This window comes from Ranitomeya imitator, chromosome 7, assembly GCF_032444005.1.
Source record: "Ranitomeya imitator isolate aRanImi1 chromosome 7, aRanImi1.pri, whole genome shotgun sequence".
Taxonomy (NCBI): Eukaryota; Metazoa; Chordata; class Amphibia; order Anura; family Dendrobatidae; genus Ranitomeya; species Ranitomeya imitator.
In genome coordinates this window covers 101146401-101169628 of record NC_091288.1, presented here as the reverse complement: position 1 = coordinate 101169628, position 23228 = coordinate 101146401, and the positions used below count along the sequence as shown (strand labels likewise).

General features: G+C 46.2%; 1 protein-coding gene across 3 annotated transcripts in view; it reads left to right on the top strand.

The window, feature by feature from the left end:
• Positions 1-23228, top strand: part of CPO (carboxypeptidase O) — a 600072-nt gene that overhangs the window by 105241 nt on the left and 471603 nt on the right. Inside the window, exon 1 of one of the 3 annotated variants that reach the window (XM_069733697.1) lies at positions 5567-5683. The exons of the other annotated variants lie outside the window; for them this stretch is intronic. Within the exon in view, the coding sequence (XP_069589798.1) occupies positions 5665-5683 (19 nt within the window). The 5' untranslated portion in view covers positions 5567-5664. Of the gene's footprint in view, positions 1-5566; positions 5684-23228 lie in introns of those variants that run through there. 3 annotated transcript variants of the gene reach the window in all.

Genomic DNA, 23228 nt, shown 5'->3' with positions numbered 1-23228 from the left:
CATTTTTCCTGAGTGCGACAATACCCTACATGTAATCGGGAAATATTTTTCAGACACAGGGCAAAGCTCAGAAGGCACCCTCCTTGGGCCTGTCCCTAACGCTCCCTGTACAGGGGCATCATCTGGTTCACTCGTCCTCGGGGGCTCTGAAGCCGTGACCCAGAGGGTCCACTTCCTTAGTCCTGATACCCTGACATTTCAAAACAGCAGAAACCCCAACAAATGGTCCCATTTTGGAAATTACACTTCGTAAAGAATTCATCTAGGGGTGTAGTGAGAATTTTTAACCTTCAGGCGATTCACAGATGTGTATAACATTAGGCTGCGTAAATAGAAAATTATAATTTTTCCACTAAAATGTTGCTTTGGCCTCGAGTTTTTAATTTTCAAAAGTGATAATAGAAGAAAATTAATGGTGTAACTTGTTACTCAATGTTTCGTGCGTCAATTTCGCTTTGAAAACTATTTTGGATGAACAATGCAAACCTAGAAGGGTAGAAGCATCATTGGAGTTGAGATTTTGCTAGAATAGTTTGAGGGTGCCATGTCACATTGGCAGAGACCTTGAGATGAACAGCAGAACCTACCTTAAGTGACCCCATTTTACAAACTATACCTCTCAATGAATTCATCTAGGGGGTGCAGTGAGCATATTGACACCACATATGAATCACAGAATTTTATACCATTGGACGGTGAAGAAATAATAATTAATTTTTTTCCACTAAAATGTCATTTTAGTCTCAAGTTTTTAATTTTTTTAAAGACCAATAGGAAACAATGGACCTCACAATTTATTGTGCAATTTCTCCTCAGTGTGGCAATATCCTACATGTAATGGGAAACTATTTTTCAGGAAAAGTGGAAAGCTCAGAAGGGAAAGAGCGCCAAATTGAATTTATCTACAGGTGTAGTCACAATTTTGAGTATATTGCCCAGCCACATAGTATATTGCCCAGCCACGTAGAATATATTGCCCAGCCACGTAGTATATTGCCCAGTCACGTAGTATATTGCCCAGCCACGTAGTATATTGCCCAGCCATGTAGTATATTGCCCAGTCACATAGTATATTGCCCAGAGACGCAGTATATTGCCCAACCACGTAGTATATTGCCCAGCTACATAGTATATTGCCCAGTGACGTAGTATATTGCCCAGCCATGTAGTATATTGCCCAGTTACGTAGTATATTGCCCAGTGACATAGTATACAACACAGAGCCACATAATATATTGCACAGCGATGTAGTATACAGCACAGAGCTACGTAGTATATTGCCCAGCCACGTAACATATTGGCCAGTCACGTAGTATATTGCCCAGCTACGTAGTATATTGCCCAGCCACGTATGTCACAGGTTAAAAAATAAAAAATAAACATATACTCACCTTCTGAGGGCCCCTTGTAGTTCGGTCACATGACCGTGACGTCATGGCAGGTCCTTCTCGCGCAGGCGCGCAGGACCTGTGATGACGTCGCGGTCACATGACCGTGACATCATGGCAGGTCCTTCTCCCATACCATCCTTGCCACCGGAACTTGCCGCTTGCATGGAGCGGTCACCAAAAGGTGAGTATATAATGATTTTTTATTTTTTTTATTATTTTTAACATTACATATTTTACCTTTGACGCTGCATAGGCAGCATCAATAGTAAAAACTTGGTCATACAGGGTTAATAGCGGCGGTAACGGAGTGAGTTACCCACGGCATAACGCGGTCCGTTACCACTGGCATTAACCCTGTGTGAGCGGTGACTGCGGGGAGTATGGAGCAGGCGCTGGGGGCTGACTGCAGGGGAGTAGGGAAGGACTAATCGGACTGTGGCCATCGCTGATTGGTCGCGGTAGCTATGACAGGCAGCTGGCGCGACCAATCAACAACTTGGATTCCATGACAGACAGAGGCCTCGACCAATGAATATCCATGACAGAAAGAAGGACAGACAGAAGGACAGACAGACGGAAGTGACATTTAGACAATTATAGTAGATATGCACCCATAAATTAGGCAGGCTTGCATCACCATAAAAATGCCAAATATTTGGACTCTAAATGTGGTTTAGGCACACTGTGCACAGTATGGGGCGTAGAACGGAGAGGGGCATTTGAATTTGGGAGCTCAGAATTCCCTGGTTTCATTTTGGGGGCAAGGAGCTTTAGCGCTCTTGCAACGCCTTTCTACTACCAGTAATGTGGAAGCCCCCTATATTTGCATTGACAGATGATGGATTTGAGTGGGTTTTTTTTGTGGATTGAGCTGAAGCTTTTGTTAGGAACATTTTACATAACATTTTGGATCATATTTATCCGGTGCTGTACGCTGAGCACTCACATTGCGGCTTCCATTTAAATCTCCAAATGATGTGATTCACATAAAACTCCCTGAGGGATCCAGTCACTATAATGAGGCAGCAGAGTTAGTCTGGACTCTCTTCATTGGTGTCCTTCTTTTCAATGGTGCACAAAATTGTAGCCGACTGCACTTCTATGCACACTTAAAAAGACTGATACCGTTGGATAATAGGCCAGACAGCATCCACAGTGCCTCAATCTGCCTCATTATAGGGAATTTTTTGCCAGAGGTTCTTTCTGAATCATGTATTTCAGGGATTTAAATGGAAAACCCAGTGTAAGCACTCAGCGTAGAGTGCAGGATAAATATGAGCTAAGCCATGTTGAGATCTTTGGGAGGCAGAATGAAGAAATTAACAGCAGGTCAAGAATTGCTTTTATTTACTTTTTTACACCGTCCCTTATGCGGTAATAAATGATTAGATGACTTTATTCTTTCTGTGGGTATGATTCCAGTGATATCAGATTTATATCTTTTTTTATATGTGGCTGCTATCACACACTAAAAGATGCTTTGTTTTGCAAAATAAAGTTTTTGAATTGTCATATTTTGAGATCAATATTTGCACATACTTCTGGCGACAGGGTCATATGTTGCCTTGCTTTTTGCAGGATGAGTTGACATTTTTATTGGTACTATTTCCGGGCACATAATTTTTTATCACCTTGTATTCCAATTTTTGGGAGGCAGAATGGATAAAAAACAGGAATTCAGGAATTGTTTTTTTTTTCTTATGCTCTTCACCGTATGGTAAAAGTGATGGAGACAGCTTTATTCTTCAAGTCACTATGAATACAGAGCTACCACATTTATATCATTTTCTCATGTTTTGCCCTTTTACACAATAAAAATAATTTTATACAAAAAATAATTTTTTTGCATTACTATAATATTTTTCTGATGGATCTGTTTTATGACTTTCATTTTGCTATACAAGGTGATGTTTTCAGCAATATCATTTTTATTAACATTTGACTTTTTAATTGTGTTTTATTTCACTTTTCTTTATGATGAATAAGCATACTTTTTTGGCACATTTTTTATTATTTTTTACAGAGCTCACAGAAGGAGTTAAATAGTGTGACAGTTTGATAGGTTACGTTGTTCCAAATATGACAATACCAATTTTTTTTTTCTTTTTAAATAAATGTACCTTTTAATTGGTTTAATACTTATTTTTATTTCTTTTATAATTTTTTTAAAATATTTTCACAATTTTTTAACTTTTTTAAAATCTTTTATTAGTCTGATCGCTTGTATAATGCTGCACTGACAGAAGCCTCTTAGACCATGCTCTGAGCAGGGTCTACAGACTTGCAGTAGCTGGGCAGCCCGTATGTCATCATGGTGACCTTGGGTTGCCATAGAAATGTTCGGGCCATTGTGATGATGTCATGGGGCACCAATTGGAGGGAAGAAGAAGCCCCCTTCCCACGTCCTGACCTCTAAATGCTGTGATCTCTATCCAGAGGGTCAAACAGCATTCCTGTCTCTGACAGCTCCTGTGCACGCATGATCGCCATAATGTAAATTTACGTCCATTTGCGGGAACCCTTTCCCGGCCTTGACATGAACTTATGTCAAATGTCATGAAGGGGTTAAAGGGTCACTCCCATCTATTTTAATAATTAAATGTGTGTATATGCATGGAATGTAGGGTGAGATCTTTAATGTACTCATCTACTGTTGCTCTCTCTGGGAACTATTCTGCTTATTTTTTCAGTGACGTCACAGCTCTGTAGACTCTCTGGGTCACATTGCGCTCTGCGTGACTCGGAAGTGGCTTTTACAATGTCAGAACGAGGCTTCATAGACAAACATTGTCAAAGAGACTTCTGTTCCACGCATAGAGCATAGAGTGACATCACTGAGAAGAGGAGAACGGTGCTGGATCCCAGAGAAAGTGACTGGTAGGTAAGTATATAAATACACTCATACTACATTACATGCATATACACACATTTGGGGAGAAATAGTATTCATGGGAGTGCTACTTTAATTATGCAAATAGCCTCTCAAAGAGAAAGAGTTCTTGAATTTTTGAAACACCTAGCGAATATAGTAATACCAAAGCTGTGTGCCCACAATGAGCTTTTGGTGCATTTTTGAGGCTGCATATTTTTACTGCTTAAAATCACAGTGTCTTACAATTCCAGAAAAGTGGATGGGATTTATAGAAGTCTCGTGCCTATTGTGTTATTTTTCTTTACTCAGCATAAGCTAACCTGAAGTGCATGTTTCAAATCCGCAACATGGCAATTTCTATAACAGAAAATCTACCTGTTAAAAACAAGCGTGTTTTTAGTGCATTTCTGCAGTGGAAATGCATCAAAAATGCATGCAATCCACACATGACAGTAGCAATAAAATTTTCTCAAACCCAAATAGCAGGAGACATAAAAAAAACAAAGCAGCTTTATTTAAAACATGTGTAGTGCAGCGGTATCCATGCTGTGCAATGATGAGGCAAAAGTTCAAAACAAAACGTGTTTAATATCCAAACTTACACAGTGCACAGCACATAGTATCCTCTGGAGTGCAGCCGGGAAACACGACAGTCCATAAGTGTGTCCAGTTATCGAGGGCGACTGCACCACCGTATCACACTGCGGGGTGCCAGGAGTTCACTCTGTTTGGCTCTGTGTTCCCTCTCACAGGCTGAGCTTTTACAGAGCTATAAGCTCTGCTTGCTGCAAACTCCACCCTGACACACCCAACCCTCTGCTGCAGGGTTTTTTGCAAAAGAACCTGTGGCCCTTCCTGTGGCCACATGGAAAACCTAGGGCCTTGGAGGAATCAGACTGCCCCACTACCATCCTGTAGTCCATTTAAAAAATAAAAGCCCAGAGCAGGTTTTCTTATCTCTGCCCTGGACACATAGCATGCCCAAAACCAATACTCACCTTTATTTTGCATTGCAATCACAGCTATACTTGTGACTGCAATGCACTACCACGGCCTCTATATGCTTCTTTGCACATCCTGGGGGACACATAACGACCCCTGCATATAACACCAGTTGCTGCCTCACACATGACATATAAACAAGAGATAAAAACTGCAGTATAAAGACAACATAAAAATGCATGTAAAAAAGGACCAAAAAACAATGAAAAAATGCAAGTAACTGCAGGTGCCTGCCTGCTGGATATAATTTTTTTTTTCAAAACATATTATATTCATTATCTAAATTAGGGGGAAGGTCACTGAGGGATCAGTGATCTGCCAGAAGCCATACAGATGAATATGTAAGCAGAGCACCACATAAAGACTACCCACAGGCCGTCCCGGGTAGAGAACAACAAGATGGATTTCATCAACCCAGGTATCATTGTAATCAGTATAATGGAGCAGACCTGACACTGTCTGTAGGTTACTGTGGACAATCCTGCTGACAGGTTCCCTTTACGTTCGGCCCAACCTGACGTACCGAAACATCCACGGGTCTGCCCATCCCTACACATAAGTGCACTCACTGTACATTACTGTACAGCAATACTATGACACTATGTAGAAAATTGAAATACGATGCATTCACATCTATAATCTACGCAGCATGGTTACGGCTTGGCCTATGGGACACTTGTAATTATGAACAGTTGAACATTAGGGTTCAATCATGATGTGATATGAAAACTAGTGCAGAAATAGCATTTGACTTAACAGTTCCCTTTCTTTTTTTATATTTAACACGTGTTGCGAAAAACCATTATTAACCAGTATAACTTACCAATCGGTTTTCTCAAAGTGGTCAAAAGAGCCGCATATACATATATCCCTGTTACTAAGCAGTAGGAGCTCTGTGGTAGACCAATCAGTGATAGCTTACAAGATGGTCTTAAATATATGTTGCCTTGGTTTCCTTTATATACTTTGGATGTGTTCCCAGTGTCCTTGTTCATTAAGGGTCACATAAAATGAGTTATGTCCTCCATGCTGATTCAGTTCCTGGAGCAATGCATTTCTAATCTAGCAGCAACTAAAGGAAGCCAATGCCATAATCTCTAGGCGAGATGCAGATTACTTTTTTAACTGATCAATGCCTTATAATTCGTACCTTGATTTGCTGGCATTATTTTTCTGCCAACTGTTTTGCAAGATTATTTTAGATTGTTAATTTCTATTTTTAATCTGCTGTAAACTCTCCTTGAGTTTTTCATGAAATAATATACAATGTAGAAAAAATCTTTTAGGTGATTCAATAGGACTGGCGTAGAGCACACTCGCACTTCACTAGTTTTGCTTAAAGAGAACCTGTCACCCCCAAAATCGAAGGTGAGCTAAGCCCACCAGCATCAGGGGCTTATCTACAGCATTTTGTAATGCTGTAGATAAGCCCCCGATGTATCCTAAAAGATGAGAAAAAGAGGTTAGATTATACTCACCCAGGGGCGGTCCCGGTACGATGGGCATAGCAGTCCGGTCCGGCGCCTCCTATCTTCATCAGATGATGTCTTCTTCTTGTCTTCACGCTGCGGCTCTGGCGCAGGTGTACTTTGTCTGCTTTGTTGAGGGCAGAGTAAAGTCTGCAGTGCGCAGGTGCTGGGAAAGGTCAGAGAGGCCCAGCGCCTGCGCACTGCAGTACTTTGCTCTGCCCTCAACAGGGCAGACACAGTACGCCTGCATCAGAGTCGCAGCGTGAAGACAAGAAGAAGACGTCATCTGATGAAGATAGGAGGCGCCGGACCGGACCGCGACTCCCATCGGACTGCACCGCGACTCCCATCGGACCAGACCGGGACCACCCCTGGGTGAGCATAATCTAACCTCTTTTTCTCATCTTATAGGATACATTGGGGGCTTATCTACAGCATTCCAGAATGGGCTTATCTCACCTTCGATTTTGAGGGTGACAGGTTCCCTTTAAGTAGTACAGGAGCCAAAATCATGATGAGGTTGCCAATTACAAGAAGCACTCCCATAAAGATTATTTATAATCACTTTATGTGTGTTGTGAGGGAGTAACCAGTGTTATATGCAAGGGTCGCTATGTGTCCCCCAGGATGTGCAAATAAGCATATGAAGGCTGTGGGAGTGCACTGCAGTCACAGGTATAGCTGTGGTTGCAATGCAGAATAAAAGTGAGTGTTGGCTGTGGGCAAGCTATTTGGTCAAGGCAGATTTAGGAAAACCTGTCATGGGTTTTTATTTTTTAAATGGACTACAGGAAGGTAGTGAGCTTGTTCTGATTCCTCCCCCTGCCGGGTTTTCCATATGGCTTATGGCCACAGGTTATTGTAAAAACCCTTGCAGCAGAGGGTTGGGTGTGTCAGTTTTGGTCTTGCAAGCAGGCAGAACAGTCGGCTCTGCATAGTACTACCTGTGTGAGGCAACAAAGGGCAAAGCAGAGCCAAAAAGCCAAGCACCCTCAGTGTACATGGCGGTGCAGACACCCATGGCATCCGGTCATGGACTATCTAGTTTTCACGGCTGCGATCCGGAGGGCCTGAGTTATGTTTTGCTTGTTAGTACGCTGAATATTAAAAGACAATTTACTTTGAACTTTTCTTGGGTCACTGCCTCATCGCTGCACAGCATGGATATCGCTGCACTACAGTGTACATAATGTATTGTGAGTGTGTTAATATATTCACCTAATGACGCCTTCTTCGGGATCCAGCACCGTTTTCTCCTTTTCACAGTGATGTCACCATCTCTCCAGGTAGTACTGTGCTCTGTGTGACCTGCTAGTGGCATTTACAGTGTAACTCTATGGAGCATCAGAACCAGTCTCCTTAGGTTTGCACTGTAAAAAAGACTTCCGGCTCATGCATAGAGTGAGCCAGAGAGTCTGAACGGCAGTGTCATCACTAGTGTTAAGTAAGGTTGAGCGAAACGGATTGGACAAATTCAAAATTTGCCAACTTTCGACAAAGTCGGGTTTCATGAAACCAGACCCGATCCTAGTGTGGGATCGGCCATGAGGTCGGCGATCTGTGCGAAAAAGTCGCATTTCATATGACGCTTTCAGCGCCATTTTTCATCCAATGAAGGAGGACGCAGAGTGTGGGCAGCGTGATGACATAGGTCTTGGTCCCCACCATCTTAGAAAAGGGCATGACAGTGATTGGCTTGCTTTCTGCAGCGTCACAGGGGCTATAAAGGGGCGTGCACGCCAGCCGCCATCTTACTTCTGCCGATCTTAGCATAGGGAGAGGTTGCTGCAGCTTCATCAGAAGATGGGATATAGTTAGGGAGGGAAGATTAACCCCCAAACTGCTTGTGCTGTAGCGATTTCCACTGTCCAACACTATCATTTGTTTGCAGGGACAGTGGAGGCTATATTTTTGTGCATCAGCTCTGTAGCTTATTAGGCTGCCTTATAAGGCTCCCTGATAGCTGCATTGCTGTTTGCAAGCTGCTGTGCAAACCAACTGCTTTTTTAAAAGCAAAAATCCTGTTGCTCCTTTCTGCACAGTTATCTTGTTTATTTGTCCATACTTTTGTGTGCAGCAGTCCTTTATATTGCTGCCATACTTTTCCTGAGATCATTGTAGGGAAATTGAAATTGTACTATAGTCCTTGTATTTTTTCATATATCTTCCAGCCTCTTTCTGCCACTTACATTGTGTTGCTTTATTCACTGGGCCTGAGTTTTGGTTCAGTCTCCCCCCAAAAAAGTGAGATTCAAATTCTCACAAAGTGGATCTACTGCAGTCCTTTTAGTTTGTCGTATGTCAGCCAGCCACTTTCTGCCACTTACATTGCTTTGTTTTATGCACAGGGCCTGAGTTTTGGTTCAGTCTCCCCCCAAAAAAAGATTTAAATTCTCAACAAGTTTATATACACCTTCTACCTTGTTTTACAGTACCATATAATGGTTGTTATTTTGGTTAGATTTTCCAAAAAATGAGGAAGTCTGGTGGAAGAGCCCGTGGGTGGTGGTTGCCAGCTGGTTCTGATGGTGGTGGTGGTGGTGCATCTGGTGGGAGTGGCAAAAGCACAATAGCACCTAAGGCTGGAGGTGTTGAGCCAGTGTCATCGTCTGGCTACACAAGGCCTCAAAGGCTCCCTTATCTGGGAGTAGGAAAACAGCTTTGAAGCCGGATGATCTAACCTTCATTAAAATGAACCAATCATGGATTTCAAATTATTTTGCCCCACCTTCCCCTGCAGACACGTAGCTTGCCGGAAAAATGTCTTGCTTTTGGCCTCCTCTTACTGACTTCTCCAATTCCTCCATTTGCAGCTGCTGAATGTCCACCATAAGCCATTTTTATACCTCCATAAATGGGCTGACTCCCCCCACAGGGCCGTGGTCACCACCTGGCGCAAGCACCCGTGAGAGTGCCGTTTGCCTGGACAGGTGGGTGTGCCCACTCTTGAACGATGGCACTGGCACAAGGTCCCTCATAGTACAATGAAGTGTCTCTGACGGTGGTGGTGCGCAACTAACATCAGACACACCTTCGTAATATGAGGGGCCTTGTGCCAGTACCGCCGCCCACGAGAGAGTGTTCCCCCCCAGCTCGAACAGTGCTCTACCACTTGCAATACTTACCTCTCCCTGCTCCACCACTGTGTAGTCTGTGCTGTTAAATCCTTCAATGGCACTGCCAATGCAAATTTGTTGAAATGATAGATGATAGTTAAAATATACAGGGGCCCTGGCCTCCATTTAGACCAGTTAATACTTTGCGCCTACTACCACTGTCTGCTACTCAGCAGAGGAGCCCACCCCTGTACCTAGCTATGCCACCTGTTTAGTCCTGTTACCAATTTTGAACTGCATTTAGCCTACTTTATTATTTGGGCCTACTAACTGTGTCTGCCACTCATTACAGTTGTCCTCCACTGAACAAAGCAATGCCGCCTGTTTAGTCCTGTTACCAATTTTGAACTGCATTTAGCCTACTTTATTATTTGGGCCTATATCTGTGTTTCCTCCTCATCCTGCCCATTGCCCAGCCACTGCTAGATGAGTCTGCTGGTGCATTGACCCAGACCACTAAATTCCCCTTGCACTCTACACAGCCAGGATCTGACCCTGCTGAAAGTCAGGTTCCCCTTCCCACATACTATACCACCTTACACGGGGGCAAAGAGGATGGTGCAGATGAAAGTGCAGGTTCCTTCATCAGGTGGGGGGGCATATTCATTGGCGACGTCACTGGCACAGGGCCCCTCATAGTATGCAAAATTGTCTCTGCCAGTGGGAGGCGCCCCCACCGTCAAACACACCGCCGTACTATGAGGGGCCCTGAGCCAGTGCCAACGAGTGGGCCCCCCCGCTTGCTTAGGATCACAGCACTTGCAAAGTTGAAATACTTACCTCTCCCTGCTCCACTGCCGTGACGTATTCCGCATTTCCTGGGCCCACGAAAATCTTGAGCCAGCCCTACCCCCCCCACAACTTTAGCCAAATGACCCCCAGTTTTCAATGCCTAACTATTATTATAAAGTAAATTAAGATTGACAAGCTTAAGTAATAAGAATTGATGTTTTTGGCATTAAAATGGGCACTGTAGGTGTTTTCCTGTCCTCCACTCACTGCCGACTTTGATTCCCCATTGACTTGCATTGGGTTTCATGTTTCAGTCGGCCCCCGACTTTTCGCAATAATCGTCCGATTTCACCCGACCCGACTTTTGACAAAGTCGGGTTTCGCGAAACCCGACTCGAGCCCAAAAAAGTAAAAGTTGCTCAACTCCAGTGTTGAGCATTCCGATACTGCAAATATCAGGTATCGGCCGATATTCGCGGTATCCGAGTTCCAATACCGAGTTTCGATACTTTCTCAATATCGGATACCGGAATCGGAAGTTCCCATAATTCAATGAGCCAGTTTCATTTAATTCAGTCAATGAGGACTCCTAAGAAGTGTGGGCACATCCTGTTATGCATGTTAGTCATGTAACTACTGGCATGGCTGTGATTGGCTGCTGAAATGATGTCATGATGCACTATAAAAGTTGCCGCCACCATTTTGGGCTCCCTCTGCTGTGAATTCAGTTAGGGTCAGGACGGTTTTGTTCTGACTGAGGGCGAGTTTGAGATAGCGATTTGCTTCATTGTGCTTTACCCAGGCTAATTTAGCAACCGCTGTGTGAGAACTTTGTTTTTGCCTTGCAGCACTGTTCACGGCTGTCTGCAAGGTGTCTGTGTGTGAGTGCAGCTCACTCTGTAGTCTGTTCTTCAGCCACAGCCGGTTGTAGACAGCTCAGTGTGCGTCACTGCCTCATACTGTTCCATTGTCCTTTTTTCAATTAGTGCTGCCTGCTTCACATTTTGTCCTGATTTATCCTATTAGTGGGTTTCCATCTGTATCCTGCTAGATTGTGGAAAAACACTATATAGGAGTACATAGAGGAGCTTTTTTAGGCCTTGCAGCGCCGTTCATGGATGTCTGCAAGGTCTCTGTGTGAGTGCAGCTCACTCTGTAGTCTGTTCTACAGCCACAGCTGGTTGGAGTCAGCTCAGCGTGGGTCACTGCCTCATACTGTTCCATTGTCCTTTTTTCAATTAGTGCTGCCTGCTGCACATTTTTCCAGATTTATCCTATTAGTGGGTTTCCATCCGTATCCTGCTAGATTGTGGAAAAACACTATATAGGAGTACATAGAGCTTTTTTTGGCCTTGCAGTGCAGTTCACAGCTGTCTGCAAGGTCTCTGTGTGAGTTCAGCTCACGCTGTAGTCTGTTCTGCAGCCACAGCTGGTTGGAGTCAGCTCAGCGTGGGTCACTGCCTCATACTGTTCCATTGTCCTTTTTTCAATTAGTGCTGCCTGCTTCACATTTTGTCCTGATTTATCCTATTAGTGGGTTTCCATCTGTATCTTGCTAGATTGTGGAAAAACACTATATAGGAGTACATAGAGAAGCTTTTTTTGGCCTTGCAGTGCAGTTCACAGCTGTCTGCAAGGTCTCTGTGTGAGTTCAGCTCACACTGTAGTCTGTTCTGCAGCCACAGCTGGTTGTAGACAGCTCAGTGTGCGTCACTGCCTCATACTGTTCCATTGTCCTTTTTTCAATTAGTGCTGCCTGCTTCACATTTTGTCCTGATTTATCCTATTAGTGGGTTTTCATCTGTATCCTGCTAGATTGTAGAAAAACACTATATAGGAGTACATAGAGGAGCTTTTTTAGGCCTTGCAGCGCCGTTCATGGCTGTCTGCAAGGTCTCTGTGTGAGTGCAGCTCACTCTGTAGTCTGTTCTACAGCCACAGCTGGTTGGAGTCAGCTCAGCGTGGGTCACTGCCTCATACTGTTCCATTGTCCTTTTTTCAATTAGTGCTGCCTGCTGCACATTTTTCCAGATTTATCCTATTAGTGGGTTTCCATCCGTATCCTGCTAGATTGTGGAAAAACACTATATAGGAGTACATAGAGCTTTTTTTGGCCTTGCAGTGCAGTTCACAGCTGTCTGCAAGGTCTCTGTGTGAGTTCAGCTCACGCTGTAGTCTGTTCTGCAGCCACAGCTGGTTGGAGTCAGCTCAGCGTGGGTCACTGCCTCATACTGTTCCATTTTCCTTTTTTCAATTAGTGCTGCCTGCTTCACATTTTGTCCTGATTTATCCTATTAGTGGGTTTCCATCTGTATCTTGCTAGATTGTGGAAAAACACTATATAGGAGAACATAGAGAAGCTTTTTTTGGCCTTGCAGTGCAGTTCACAGCTGTCTGCAAAGTCTCTGTGTGAGTTCAGCTCACGCTGTAGTCTGTTCTGCAGCCACAGCTGGTTGGAGTCAGCTCAGCGTGGGTCACTGCCTCATACTGTTCCATTGTCCTTTTTTCAATTAGTGCTGCCTGCTTCACATTTTGTCCTGATTTATCCTATTAGTGGGTTTTCATCTGTATCCTGCTAGATTGTAGAAAAACACTATATAGGAGTACATAGAGGAGCTTTTTTAGGCCTTGCAGCGCCGTTCATGGCTGTCTGCAAGGTCTCTGTGTGAGTGCAGCTCACTCTGTAGTCTGTTCTGCAGCCACAGCTGGTTGGAGTCAGCTCAGCGTTGGTCACTGCCTCATACTGTTCCATTGTCCTTTTTTCAATTAGTGCTGCCTGCTGCACATTTTTCCAGATTTATCCTATTAGTGGGTTTCCATCCGTATCCTGCTAGATTGTGGAAAAACACTATATAGTAGTACATAGAGAAGCTTTTTTTGGCCTTGCAGTGCAGTTCACAGCTGTCTGCAAGGTCTCTGTGTGAATTCAGCTCACGCTGTAGTCTGTTCTGCGAAAAAAAACAAAAGTTAAAAAAGTTCACCAAACACTCCACTTTACAGTTGTGTAGGCCACATTAGCTCATATTAAAGTCTAGTCCACAATTTATAAAATTAGTGAAGAAGGCAGGGAGTAAGGCACGTGGTCATGGGTGTGGAGGTGGCGCAGGGAGAGGACGTGGGGATTCTGTGCCTGCTGCGGGCACCGGTGACTCATCATCCCCCAGTTTTAGCAGGGAACAGTCCTTCATGCATAGCTTTGTAGGAGCTCGCTGTACCCCACTGCTGCGGGACGAACAAATTGAAGCCGTTGTCGGATGTATGGCAGCTAATGCATCGACTTCAATTAGTGCCACATCCTCTCAGGCACAGAGCACTGAAGAGCACCCATCTGTCTCTTCACCACCTGCCAAATTGCCCAGGCAGTCAGAGAGCCCAGTACAGGAGCCATCTCTACTTCTGTTCTCTGAATCTCTTGGCTTGGAAAGAAGGGGCCAGCCAAGCAGCATTCTAGAATCTGAAGAGGTAGTATGCAGTGATGTGCAACAGCTTTGTCTCTCTGAATCTGAAGAGGCGGGTGGGCCAGTGCCTACGGACACCACACCTCAATACGCATCTGATGATGAGACTCAGGTGCCACTTTCTGGTGCGTACTCTGCTGCCGAGACTACCCTGGAGAAGCAGTTGTTGGAAGAGGGTAGTGTAGATGATGAGGTCCTTGACCCATCATGGCGTGAGGTACAGGAAGGTGGTGGGAGCAGTGCTGAGGAAGAGATTCCCTGAATGGCCCAAAGAGGGAGAGGGAGGGGGAAGACTGCATTGCCTGTAGCCTCCACTTCGGCACCCATTAGGAGCATGCCTCTTCCAAAATCCAAAACGGGTGCTCGGTTATGACCTGGTGGTCAGGACAATAATGGACCTGGTGGTTAAGAGCACACGGAATGACCTGATAGTTACTGATAATATAGGACGAGCTCTGGGACGTGGGAACTCTGCTGACCGCAATCCCTAATCCTATCAACCACACTAGAAATAGCCGTGGATTGCTCCTAACGCTCCCTATGCAACTCGGCACAGCCTAAGGAACTAGCTAGCCCTAAATATAGAAAAAAAAGCCTACCTTGCCTCAGAGAAATTTCCCAAAGGAAAAGGCAGCCCCCCACATATAATGACTGTGAGTAAAGATGAAAATACAAACACAGAGATGAAATAGATTAAGCAAAGTGAGGCCTGACTTACTGAACAGACTGAGGATAGGAAAGGTAGCTTTGCGGTCAGCACAAAAACCTACAAAAAGACCACGCAGAGGGCGCAAAAAGACCCTCCGCACCGACTCACGGTGCGGAGGCGCTCCCTCTGCGTCCCAGAGCTTCCAGAAAGGAAGACAACAATCAAAATAGCAAGCTGGACAGAAAAATAGCAAACCACTTAGCTTCTGCTGGGAAGACAGGTCACAAGAACGATCCAGGAGTGAACTAGACCAATACTGGAACATTGACAGGTGGCATGGAGTAAAGATCTAAGTGGAGTTAAATAGAGCAGCCAGCTAACGAATTAACCTCATCACCTGTGGAAGGAAACTCAGAAACACCCACAGCCACCAGAGAAAGTCCATGGACAGAACCAGCCGAAGTACCATTCATGACCACAGGAGGGAGCCCGACAACAGAATTCACAACAGTGCTCCCAAGACTTGCAATGCCTGGTCCTTTTTGACACAGTTGCAGATGACATTTGCTTTGTCAAATGCAAGCTGTGTAATCAGAAAGTCAAAAGAGGGAAAAGTGTCAGCAACCTCAATACCACAAATATGTGGAAACATGTGCGGACCAGGCACGTGGTGGAGTTACAAAAACACACTGAAGACCTAGGCCAACCTACAGCGGCACCTACCACCTCTTCAGCTCATGTTGTAGCCTCTTCCTCCAGCTCACACACAGCTGGTTCGGCTTCCTCACAGAATCGCCATGGAAGAACCTCTGGCACTGTTGCACAGAGACCCAGTGTAATTCCACCCACAGCACTACGTTCCCAGTCATCCACACACTCCCAGCCCAGTCTACAGCCATCGGTAGCACAGGCATGGGAGAAAAGGCAGCCATTCTCGGCAAACCACCCCCGAGCACAGGCTCTGAATGCTCGCATTGCAAAACTACTGTCCCTTGAAATGCTGTCATTCAGGCTGGTGGAGACTGGCACCTTCCGTAACTTGATGGCATTGGCAGTCCCACAATACAAGGTGCCCAGCCGCTTTTATTTCAGCAGGCAAGCCGTCCCTGCCCTGCAAAAGCATGTGGAGGAAAACATTAAACATGCGCTCTTAAACGCCGTCAGTAGCAAGGTCCATCTCACCACCGATGAGTGGTGGACTGGTGTGGACCAGTCACCATGGACAGGGACGATACCTTTCCCTCACTGCCCATTGGGTAAATGTTTTGGAGCCGTGTACAGATCTTGCTAGTGGCGCTGTACGTGTTCTGCCAACTCCAAGGATTGCAGGAATCCAGTCTGTTCACATTGACTCCTCCTCATGCTCCAGTTCCTCTGAATCAGCGCTGCAGGAGCCGTCACAGTCCACCTCCACATGGACCCGTGAACGCTTACCTGTTACGACCAAACGTCAACAGGCCATATTGAAATTAATTTCTTTGGGGAATCGAAGCCACACAGCGCTGGAGCTCTGGAATGCCATCAAGCAGGAGAGCGACGTATGGTTTGTGCCAGCGAATCTCCAGCCAGGCATGGTAGTGTGTGACAATGACCGAAATCTGGTGGCAGCTCTGGGCCTAGGCAACCTCACTCACATACCATGTATGGCACATGTGCTCAACTTGGTCATGCAGAGTTTTTTGAGGGACTATCCGGATCTTGATGCACTGCTGCACAAGGTCTGCCTAGATTGTGCTCACTTGCGACATTCCAGCAAGGCAAGATCGCGCATTGCAGCTCTGCAGCGTCGATTCCGCCTTCCGGAACATCACATCATATGTGACCTACCCACCAGGTGGAATTCAACGTTACTTATGTTGGAGCGGTTGTGTGAGCAGCAGCTAGCAGTAATGGAGTACCAGCTGCATCAGTCGCAAAAAAGTCGCACTGCGCGCCATTCAGATTTCACAACCACTGAGTGGGCCACTATGAAAGACATCTGCCAGGTTTTGCGTGCCTTCAATGATTCCACGCGGATGGCGAGTGCAAATCATGCACTAGTCAGCATGACTGTCCCCCTTATCTGCCTGCTTGAAAAAACACTGCAAGCGCTAAGGGATGAGGTTGTGGAAGAGGTAAAGGATGAGGAATCACAAATGCCATCTGCTTCTGGACAGTCTGCGCAACGTGGTTCCTCAAAAAGGCCTAGGCAGGGGACACTTTGTGAGGAGGATGAGGAGGAGTCAATGGAGGAGGAAGACATCTGTCCAGAGGAGGGAGTTAAACAATTCTCTAGTAGTCAGTATGTAGAGCGAGGATGGGGTGATGCAGAGCAGGCAGAGATCACGCCTCAAGCAGGGGACAGCGTTTATTGGCCAGATGGCAGTCTGCAGCACATGGTTGATTTCATGCTGCGGTGCCTGAGAAATGGCTGCCGCATCGCCCACATTCTCAACATGGCTGATTATTGAGTGTACACCCTCCTAGATCCTTGCTACCGGGACAACTTACATAGCCTCTTAACACCGTTGAACCGGGAGCGTAAAATACGGGAGTACCAAGACACACTGGTGCATTCCATCATCTTCTCCAGTCCAACCGAGAGCAGTGCTGCTAGTGCTTTACAAAGCAGCTCAGTGCATCGAGGCAGTGGAGGAAGCTGTGCACAAAGAGGGAGCAGAAGCAGTGCCTCAGCACAAGGCAAGACCAGTATGGCCCAAGTGTGGCAAACTTTTTTGTGTCCGCCACAAATGTCTACAATATCACAGACGACTCCAGTCAGCAGGAGGCAACATTTCCGTCAGATGGTGACAGACTACATGTCTTGCCCTCTCAGTGTACTCCCAGACGGCTCTTCCCCCTTCAAGTTTTGGGTCTCTAAGCTGGATACATGGCCAGAGCTTAGCCAGTATGCATTGGAGGTGCTGGCTTGCCCTGCTGCTAGTGTATTATTGGAACGCGTCTTTAGTGCCACAGGTGGTGTACTAACAGACCGTCGCATGTGACTATCCTCCGATATTGTTGACAGGCTTACTTTTCTGAAAATGACCAAGGCCTGGATCTTGCAGGAATTTGCCACTCCTCTTCCAGATTAAATAATTGTTTGGCAACAGTATCCAGGTCTCCTGTTGTGTTCATGTTTCTACCACCTGAACTGTAATCCCTGGGCTCCAACACCGCCAGTTGCTGCTCAGAAGTGCCATCTGCACAGTCAACACATGACCCAGTGTTATAGGGTTTCAGTAACGTCAGCTGATCCCCAGCTGTGTATCCGGCAATTTCTCCTGCTCCGTGCACACTCACACTACAACAGATATTAAACTTGCTCCAATTAGGCCTCGGCCTACACCCTGATTGACCCTGGGCTTCAACACCGCCAGTTGCTGCTCAGAAGTGTTGTCTGCACAGTCAACACATGCTCCAGTGTTTTGGGGTTCAGTAACGTCAGCTGATCCCCAGCTGTGTGTGCGGCAATTTCTCCTGCTCCCTCCACATTGACACCACTACTGTTAGGAGTCGAGTTTCCTCTGCTGCACAGGGGGAATCTCGATCCGTCTCCGCTGCGGTCTCCCATTCTCCTCCGGCCGCAGTGGAGTCTGCTCAGCAGGGACGTCGCTCCCAGTGTCTTGCTCGCTCTCACTCTGTACAGAGAGTTACTGCTGCTTCTTCAGCTCCTGCCATTAAAGTCAGTGCTGGTCAGCGGCGAGCGGACTTTCCTGGGACTAAGTCCTTGTTTGCGCACACTGAGCATGCCCAGGGCAAGATCTCCCATTGGAGATCGAGGGTCATGTGCTCAGGCTCTGCAGCACATTCCATTGGACCTCTTGGCAGGTCTTGGAAGGGCAAAGTTTCTGTGGCCACTTCCTGTGCTGCAACTATATAAACTGCGCATGACCGCACGGCCATGAGCTAGTGTACAATTGAATACGTGTGTTTGTTGTGAGTGCAAGTCGTTCATTAAATACCCCTACCCTACTGTATGACTGTTCGCATATGGAGTATGGCTGCAATCTAGCGCCCGACAAATCACTCAACGTGTCACACACGTATCAGCGTCTATTGCTGTGACCGCCAGTGCGGCGCCACGCGCCAGTAGTGCGCTTCCTGACCCACGTCTGGGTGCTTAGTGGTGCCTGCCAGCACGGCACAGTTCGCACTTCGGTGCTCTAATTATAAGAGTTGCCTAACACACCCTGTTGCGGTGTTGGGTCAGCAAGTGGTCTAATCGGACTTCTATCCTAGTTGGGGTTAAGTTCGCTGACTGCTTGCTCGCCTTCTATGTGCGGTACCGTGATCCTGTGACGCAACAGGATCGCTTCCTTCACGTTGGGTGAAGTTTAACCCACGCGAGTATACTTATGAGTACCGCCATATAGTCCGTCATTACTCAGCAGCAGGTTCCATCTCTGCACGGTGGACCCCGGGCTACGAACGCACCGTACACTATCAGTCTTATTATTTGGTGCGTTCCGCTAGCCCTAACAACTACATATTTTAAACTTGCTCCAATTAGGCCTCTGCCTACACTCTGTTTCTCATGTAATCCCTGGGCTCCAACACCGCCAGTTGCTGCTCAGAAGTGTCTTTGGCACGGGTACTCCCTCCTGCCCAGCCTGGTTCCAGCATGCCAGCTGTTTCCGGGTAGTGTCAAGGTCACTTTGCCTCCAATACGTTGTCCTGTCGGGTTGCGGTCGGGTTAGCCAACTCTATGGTGCCTGCAGTTTAGGTGTTTCATATGTGGGCTGCGGGAACTGTCAATCAAGGTGGGTTCCGTAGTGCCAATAGGACAAGCTCCCCCTGTAGGACTGTGGGTTTTCGGTAACTACAGCCGGCTCGCGGCCTAGCAATTTTTTTTTCATGTGGACCTTCTGCTGCCTATCTGAGTTCCAGCACCATTAGCTGGTTCTTTGAAATACAATCTTGAATTGGTCCCCCTGGTTCCAGTACCGTCAGCTGGTTCAAGGCAGAACCTTTGGCTTAGGTGCCTCCTTTTGGGTATCCGAGTTCCACCAATGTCTGGTGGTCCTCGGTAGTGCTTTCTGGCATGGGTACCTCCTGCTAAGTAACCGGGTTCCAGTACTGTCAGCTGGTCCTCGGTAGTTCCATTGGCTCTTGTACCTTCGGCAATGCATCCGGGTTCCAGTATCGTCAGCTGGTTCTCAGCAGTGTCTTTGGCATGGGTACTCCCTCCTGCCCAGCCTGGTTCCAGCATGCCAGCTGTTTCCGGGTAGTGTCTTGGTCACTTTGCCTCCAATACATTGTCCTGTCGGGTTGCGGTCGGGTTAGCCAACTCTATGGTGCCTGCAGTTTAGGTGCTTCCTATGTGGGCTGCGGGAACTGGCAATCAAGGCTGGTTCTGTAGTGCCAATAGGACAAGCTCCCCCCTGTAGGGCTGTGGGTTTTCGGTAACTACGGCCGGCTCGCAGCCTAGCAATTTTTTTTTCATGTGGATCTTCTGCTGCCTATCTGAGTTCCAGCACCATTAGCTGGTTCTTTGGAAGACAATGTTGAATAGGTCCCCCTGGTTCCAGTACCGTCAGCTGGTTCAAGGCAGAGCCTTTGGCTTAGGTGTCTCCTTCTGGGTATCTGAGTTCCACCAACATTTAGTGGTTCTTGGTAGTGCTTTCTGGCACGGGTACCTCCTGCTTAGTAACCGGGTTCCAGTACCGTCAGCTGGTCCTCGGTAGTTCCATTGGCTCTTGTACTTTCTGCTACCCGTCCAGGTTCCAGTACCGTCAGCTGGTTCTCGGCAGTGTCTTTGGCTCTTTTACCTTCTGCTCCCCATCCTGGTTCCAGTACCATCAGCTGGTTGCAGGCAGAGCCTTTGGCTTAGGTGCCTCCTTCTGGATATCCGAGTTTCACCAATGTCTGGTGGTCCTTGGTAGTGCTTTCTGGCACAGGTACCTCCTGCTTAGTAACTGGGTTCTAGTACCGTCAGTTGGTCCTCAGTAGTTCCATTGGCTCATGTACCTTCTGCTCCCCATCCTGGTTCCAGTCCCATCAGCTGGTTCAAGGCAGAGCCTTTGGCTTAGGTGCCTCCTTCTGGGTATCCGCGTTTCACCAATGTCTGGTGGTCCTTGGTAGTGCTTTCTGGCACGGGTACCTCCTGCTTAGTAACCGGGTTCCAGTACCGTCAACTGGTACTCAGTGTTTCCATTGGCTCTTGTACCTTCGGGTAACCATCCGGGTTCCAGTACCATCAGCTGGTTTTCAGCAGTTCCTCAGCTTTCTTGTACCTTCTGCTACATTTCCAAGTTCAAGACCCTAAAGACGACGACCCTGAAGACCACCCCGAAGAAGACGACGACCCCGGAGAGGACGACCCTGGAGACGACGACCCTGGAGACGACGACCCTGAAGACCGAGAAGCAGAGGAACAAGAAGCTGCAGAACAAAAAGCAGAACAACATTAAGCATAAGACTAAAAATCAGAGCAAAAGATATTATCTAAATTATAAGCAGAAGAAGACTAAGCAGTGTATGGGGGTGAGTCCGTTCCTCCTCGTGGTGCCCCTGGAAAAAACCTGCTGCTGCAGGCCAACTGAATGCGGACAAATCCTGTTGTAAATCTTTTGTGACAGGCAGAACGGAAGTTGTAGTCTTCAAACTTTTATAGATAACAACTACAGGAATGCCTGTCACAAATAAGAATATGATGAAGAAGAAGAATATGAAGAAGATGAAGAAGTAGAATATGAAAGAAGAATTGTTGAACAAAAAGAATATGAAGAATGTAAAAAAAAAGAATAGTAGGAAGAAGGTGAAGAAGAAGATGAATAAGGTGAAGAAGTTGATGAAAAAGATGCTGCTGCTGAGGATGATGAAGAAGAAAGTGTGGGAGAAGTAAAAAAGAAGGTGAAGAGCATGGAAGTAGTGAAACATAAATATCTGACTAAATATATAAAATCTTATCATAGTCAATATCTTTGTAACTCCGAACGTCTTAAAAAAAAATAATTCCTGCTATTCCATTTGATTGGGCTAAACCTCTATGCCTTTAATGTCTCCTCCACCTCCCCCAATACATCCTACATCATTCTTAGTTGTTTTTCTTCATGTAATAATAATTTTTATTTATATAGCGCCAACATATTCTGCAGCGCTTTACAACTTATAGAGGGGACTTGTACAGACAATAGACCTTACAGCATAACAGAGATCACAGTTCAAAACAGATACCAGGGGGAATGAGGGCCCTGCTCGCAAGCTTACAAACTGAGGAAAAGGGTAGACACGAGAGGTGGATGGTAACAATTGCTTTAGTTATTCGGACCAGCCATAGTGTAAGGCTCGGGTGTTCATGTAAAGCTGCATGAACCAGTTAACTGCCTAAGTATGTAACAGTACAGACACAGAGGGCTATTAACTGCATAAAGTGTATGAGAACGTGATGCGAGGAACCTGATTATTATTATTTTTTTTTTAATAGGCCACACAGGGATAGTTAGGTTAATGAATTGAGGTGGTAGGCCAGTCTGAACAAATGAGTTTTAGGGCACGCTTAAAACTGTGGGCATTAATCGTATTAACCTAGGCAGTGCATTCCAAAGAATCGGCGCAGCACGTGTAAAGTCTTGGAGACGGGAGTGGGAGGTTCTGATTATTGAGGATGCTAACCTGAGGTCATTAGTGGAGCGGAGGGCACGGGTAGGGTGGTAGACTGAGACCAGAGAGGAGATGTAGGGTGGTGCTGAGCCATGGAGTGCTTTGTGGATGAGGGTAGTAGTTTTGTACTGGATTCTGGAGTGGATGGGTAGCCAGTGTAATGACTGGCACAAGGTAGAGGCATCGGTGTAACAGTTGGTGAGGAATATGATCCTGGCAGCAGCATTCAGGACAGATTGGAGCGGAGAGAGTTTGGTAAGATGGAGGCCGATTAGTAGAGAGTTACAATAGTCCAGACGAGAATGAATAAGTGAGACAGTAAGAGTTTTTGCAGAGTCGAAAGTAAGAAAAGGGCGAATTCTAGAAATGTTTTTGAGATGCAGATAAGAAGAGCGAGCCAGTGATCGGATGTGGGGGGTGAATGAAAGCTCGGAATCAAGGATAACCCCAAGGCAGCGGGCATGTTGCTTTGGAGTAATGGTGGAACTGCACATGGAGATGGCAATGTCAGGCAAAGGTAGGTTAGTAGAGGGAGAGAACACGAGGAGTTCAGTTTTTGACAGGTTCAGTTTAAGATAGAGGTAGGACATGATGTTAGAGACAGCGGTAAGACAATCACTGGTGTTTTCTAAAAAGGTCGGCGTGATAACAGAAGAAGAGGTGTATAATTGGGTGTCGTCAGCATAGAGATGGTACTGGAAACCAAATCTACTGATTGTTTGTCCAATAGGGGCAGTATACAACGAGAAGAGGAGGGGGCCTAGGACTGATCCTTGAGGAACCCCAACAGTAAGGGGAAGGTGGGAGGAGGAGGAACCAGCAAAACATACAGTGAAGGATCGGTCAGAGAGATAGGAGGAGAACCAAGAGAGAATGGTGTCCTTGAGGCCGATGGAGTGGAGCATAGTGAGGAGGAGCTGATGATCCACAGTATCGAATGCTGCAGAGAGATCCA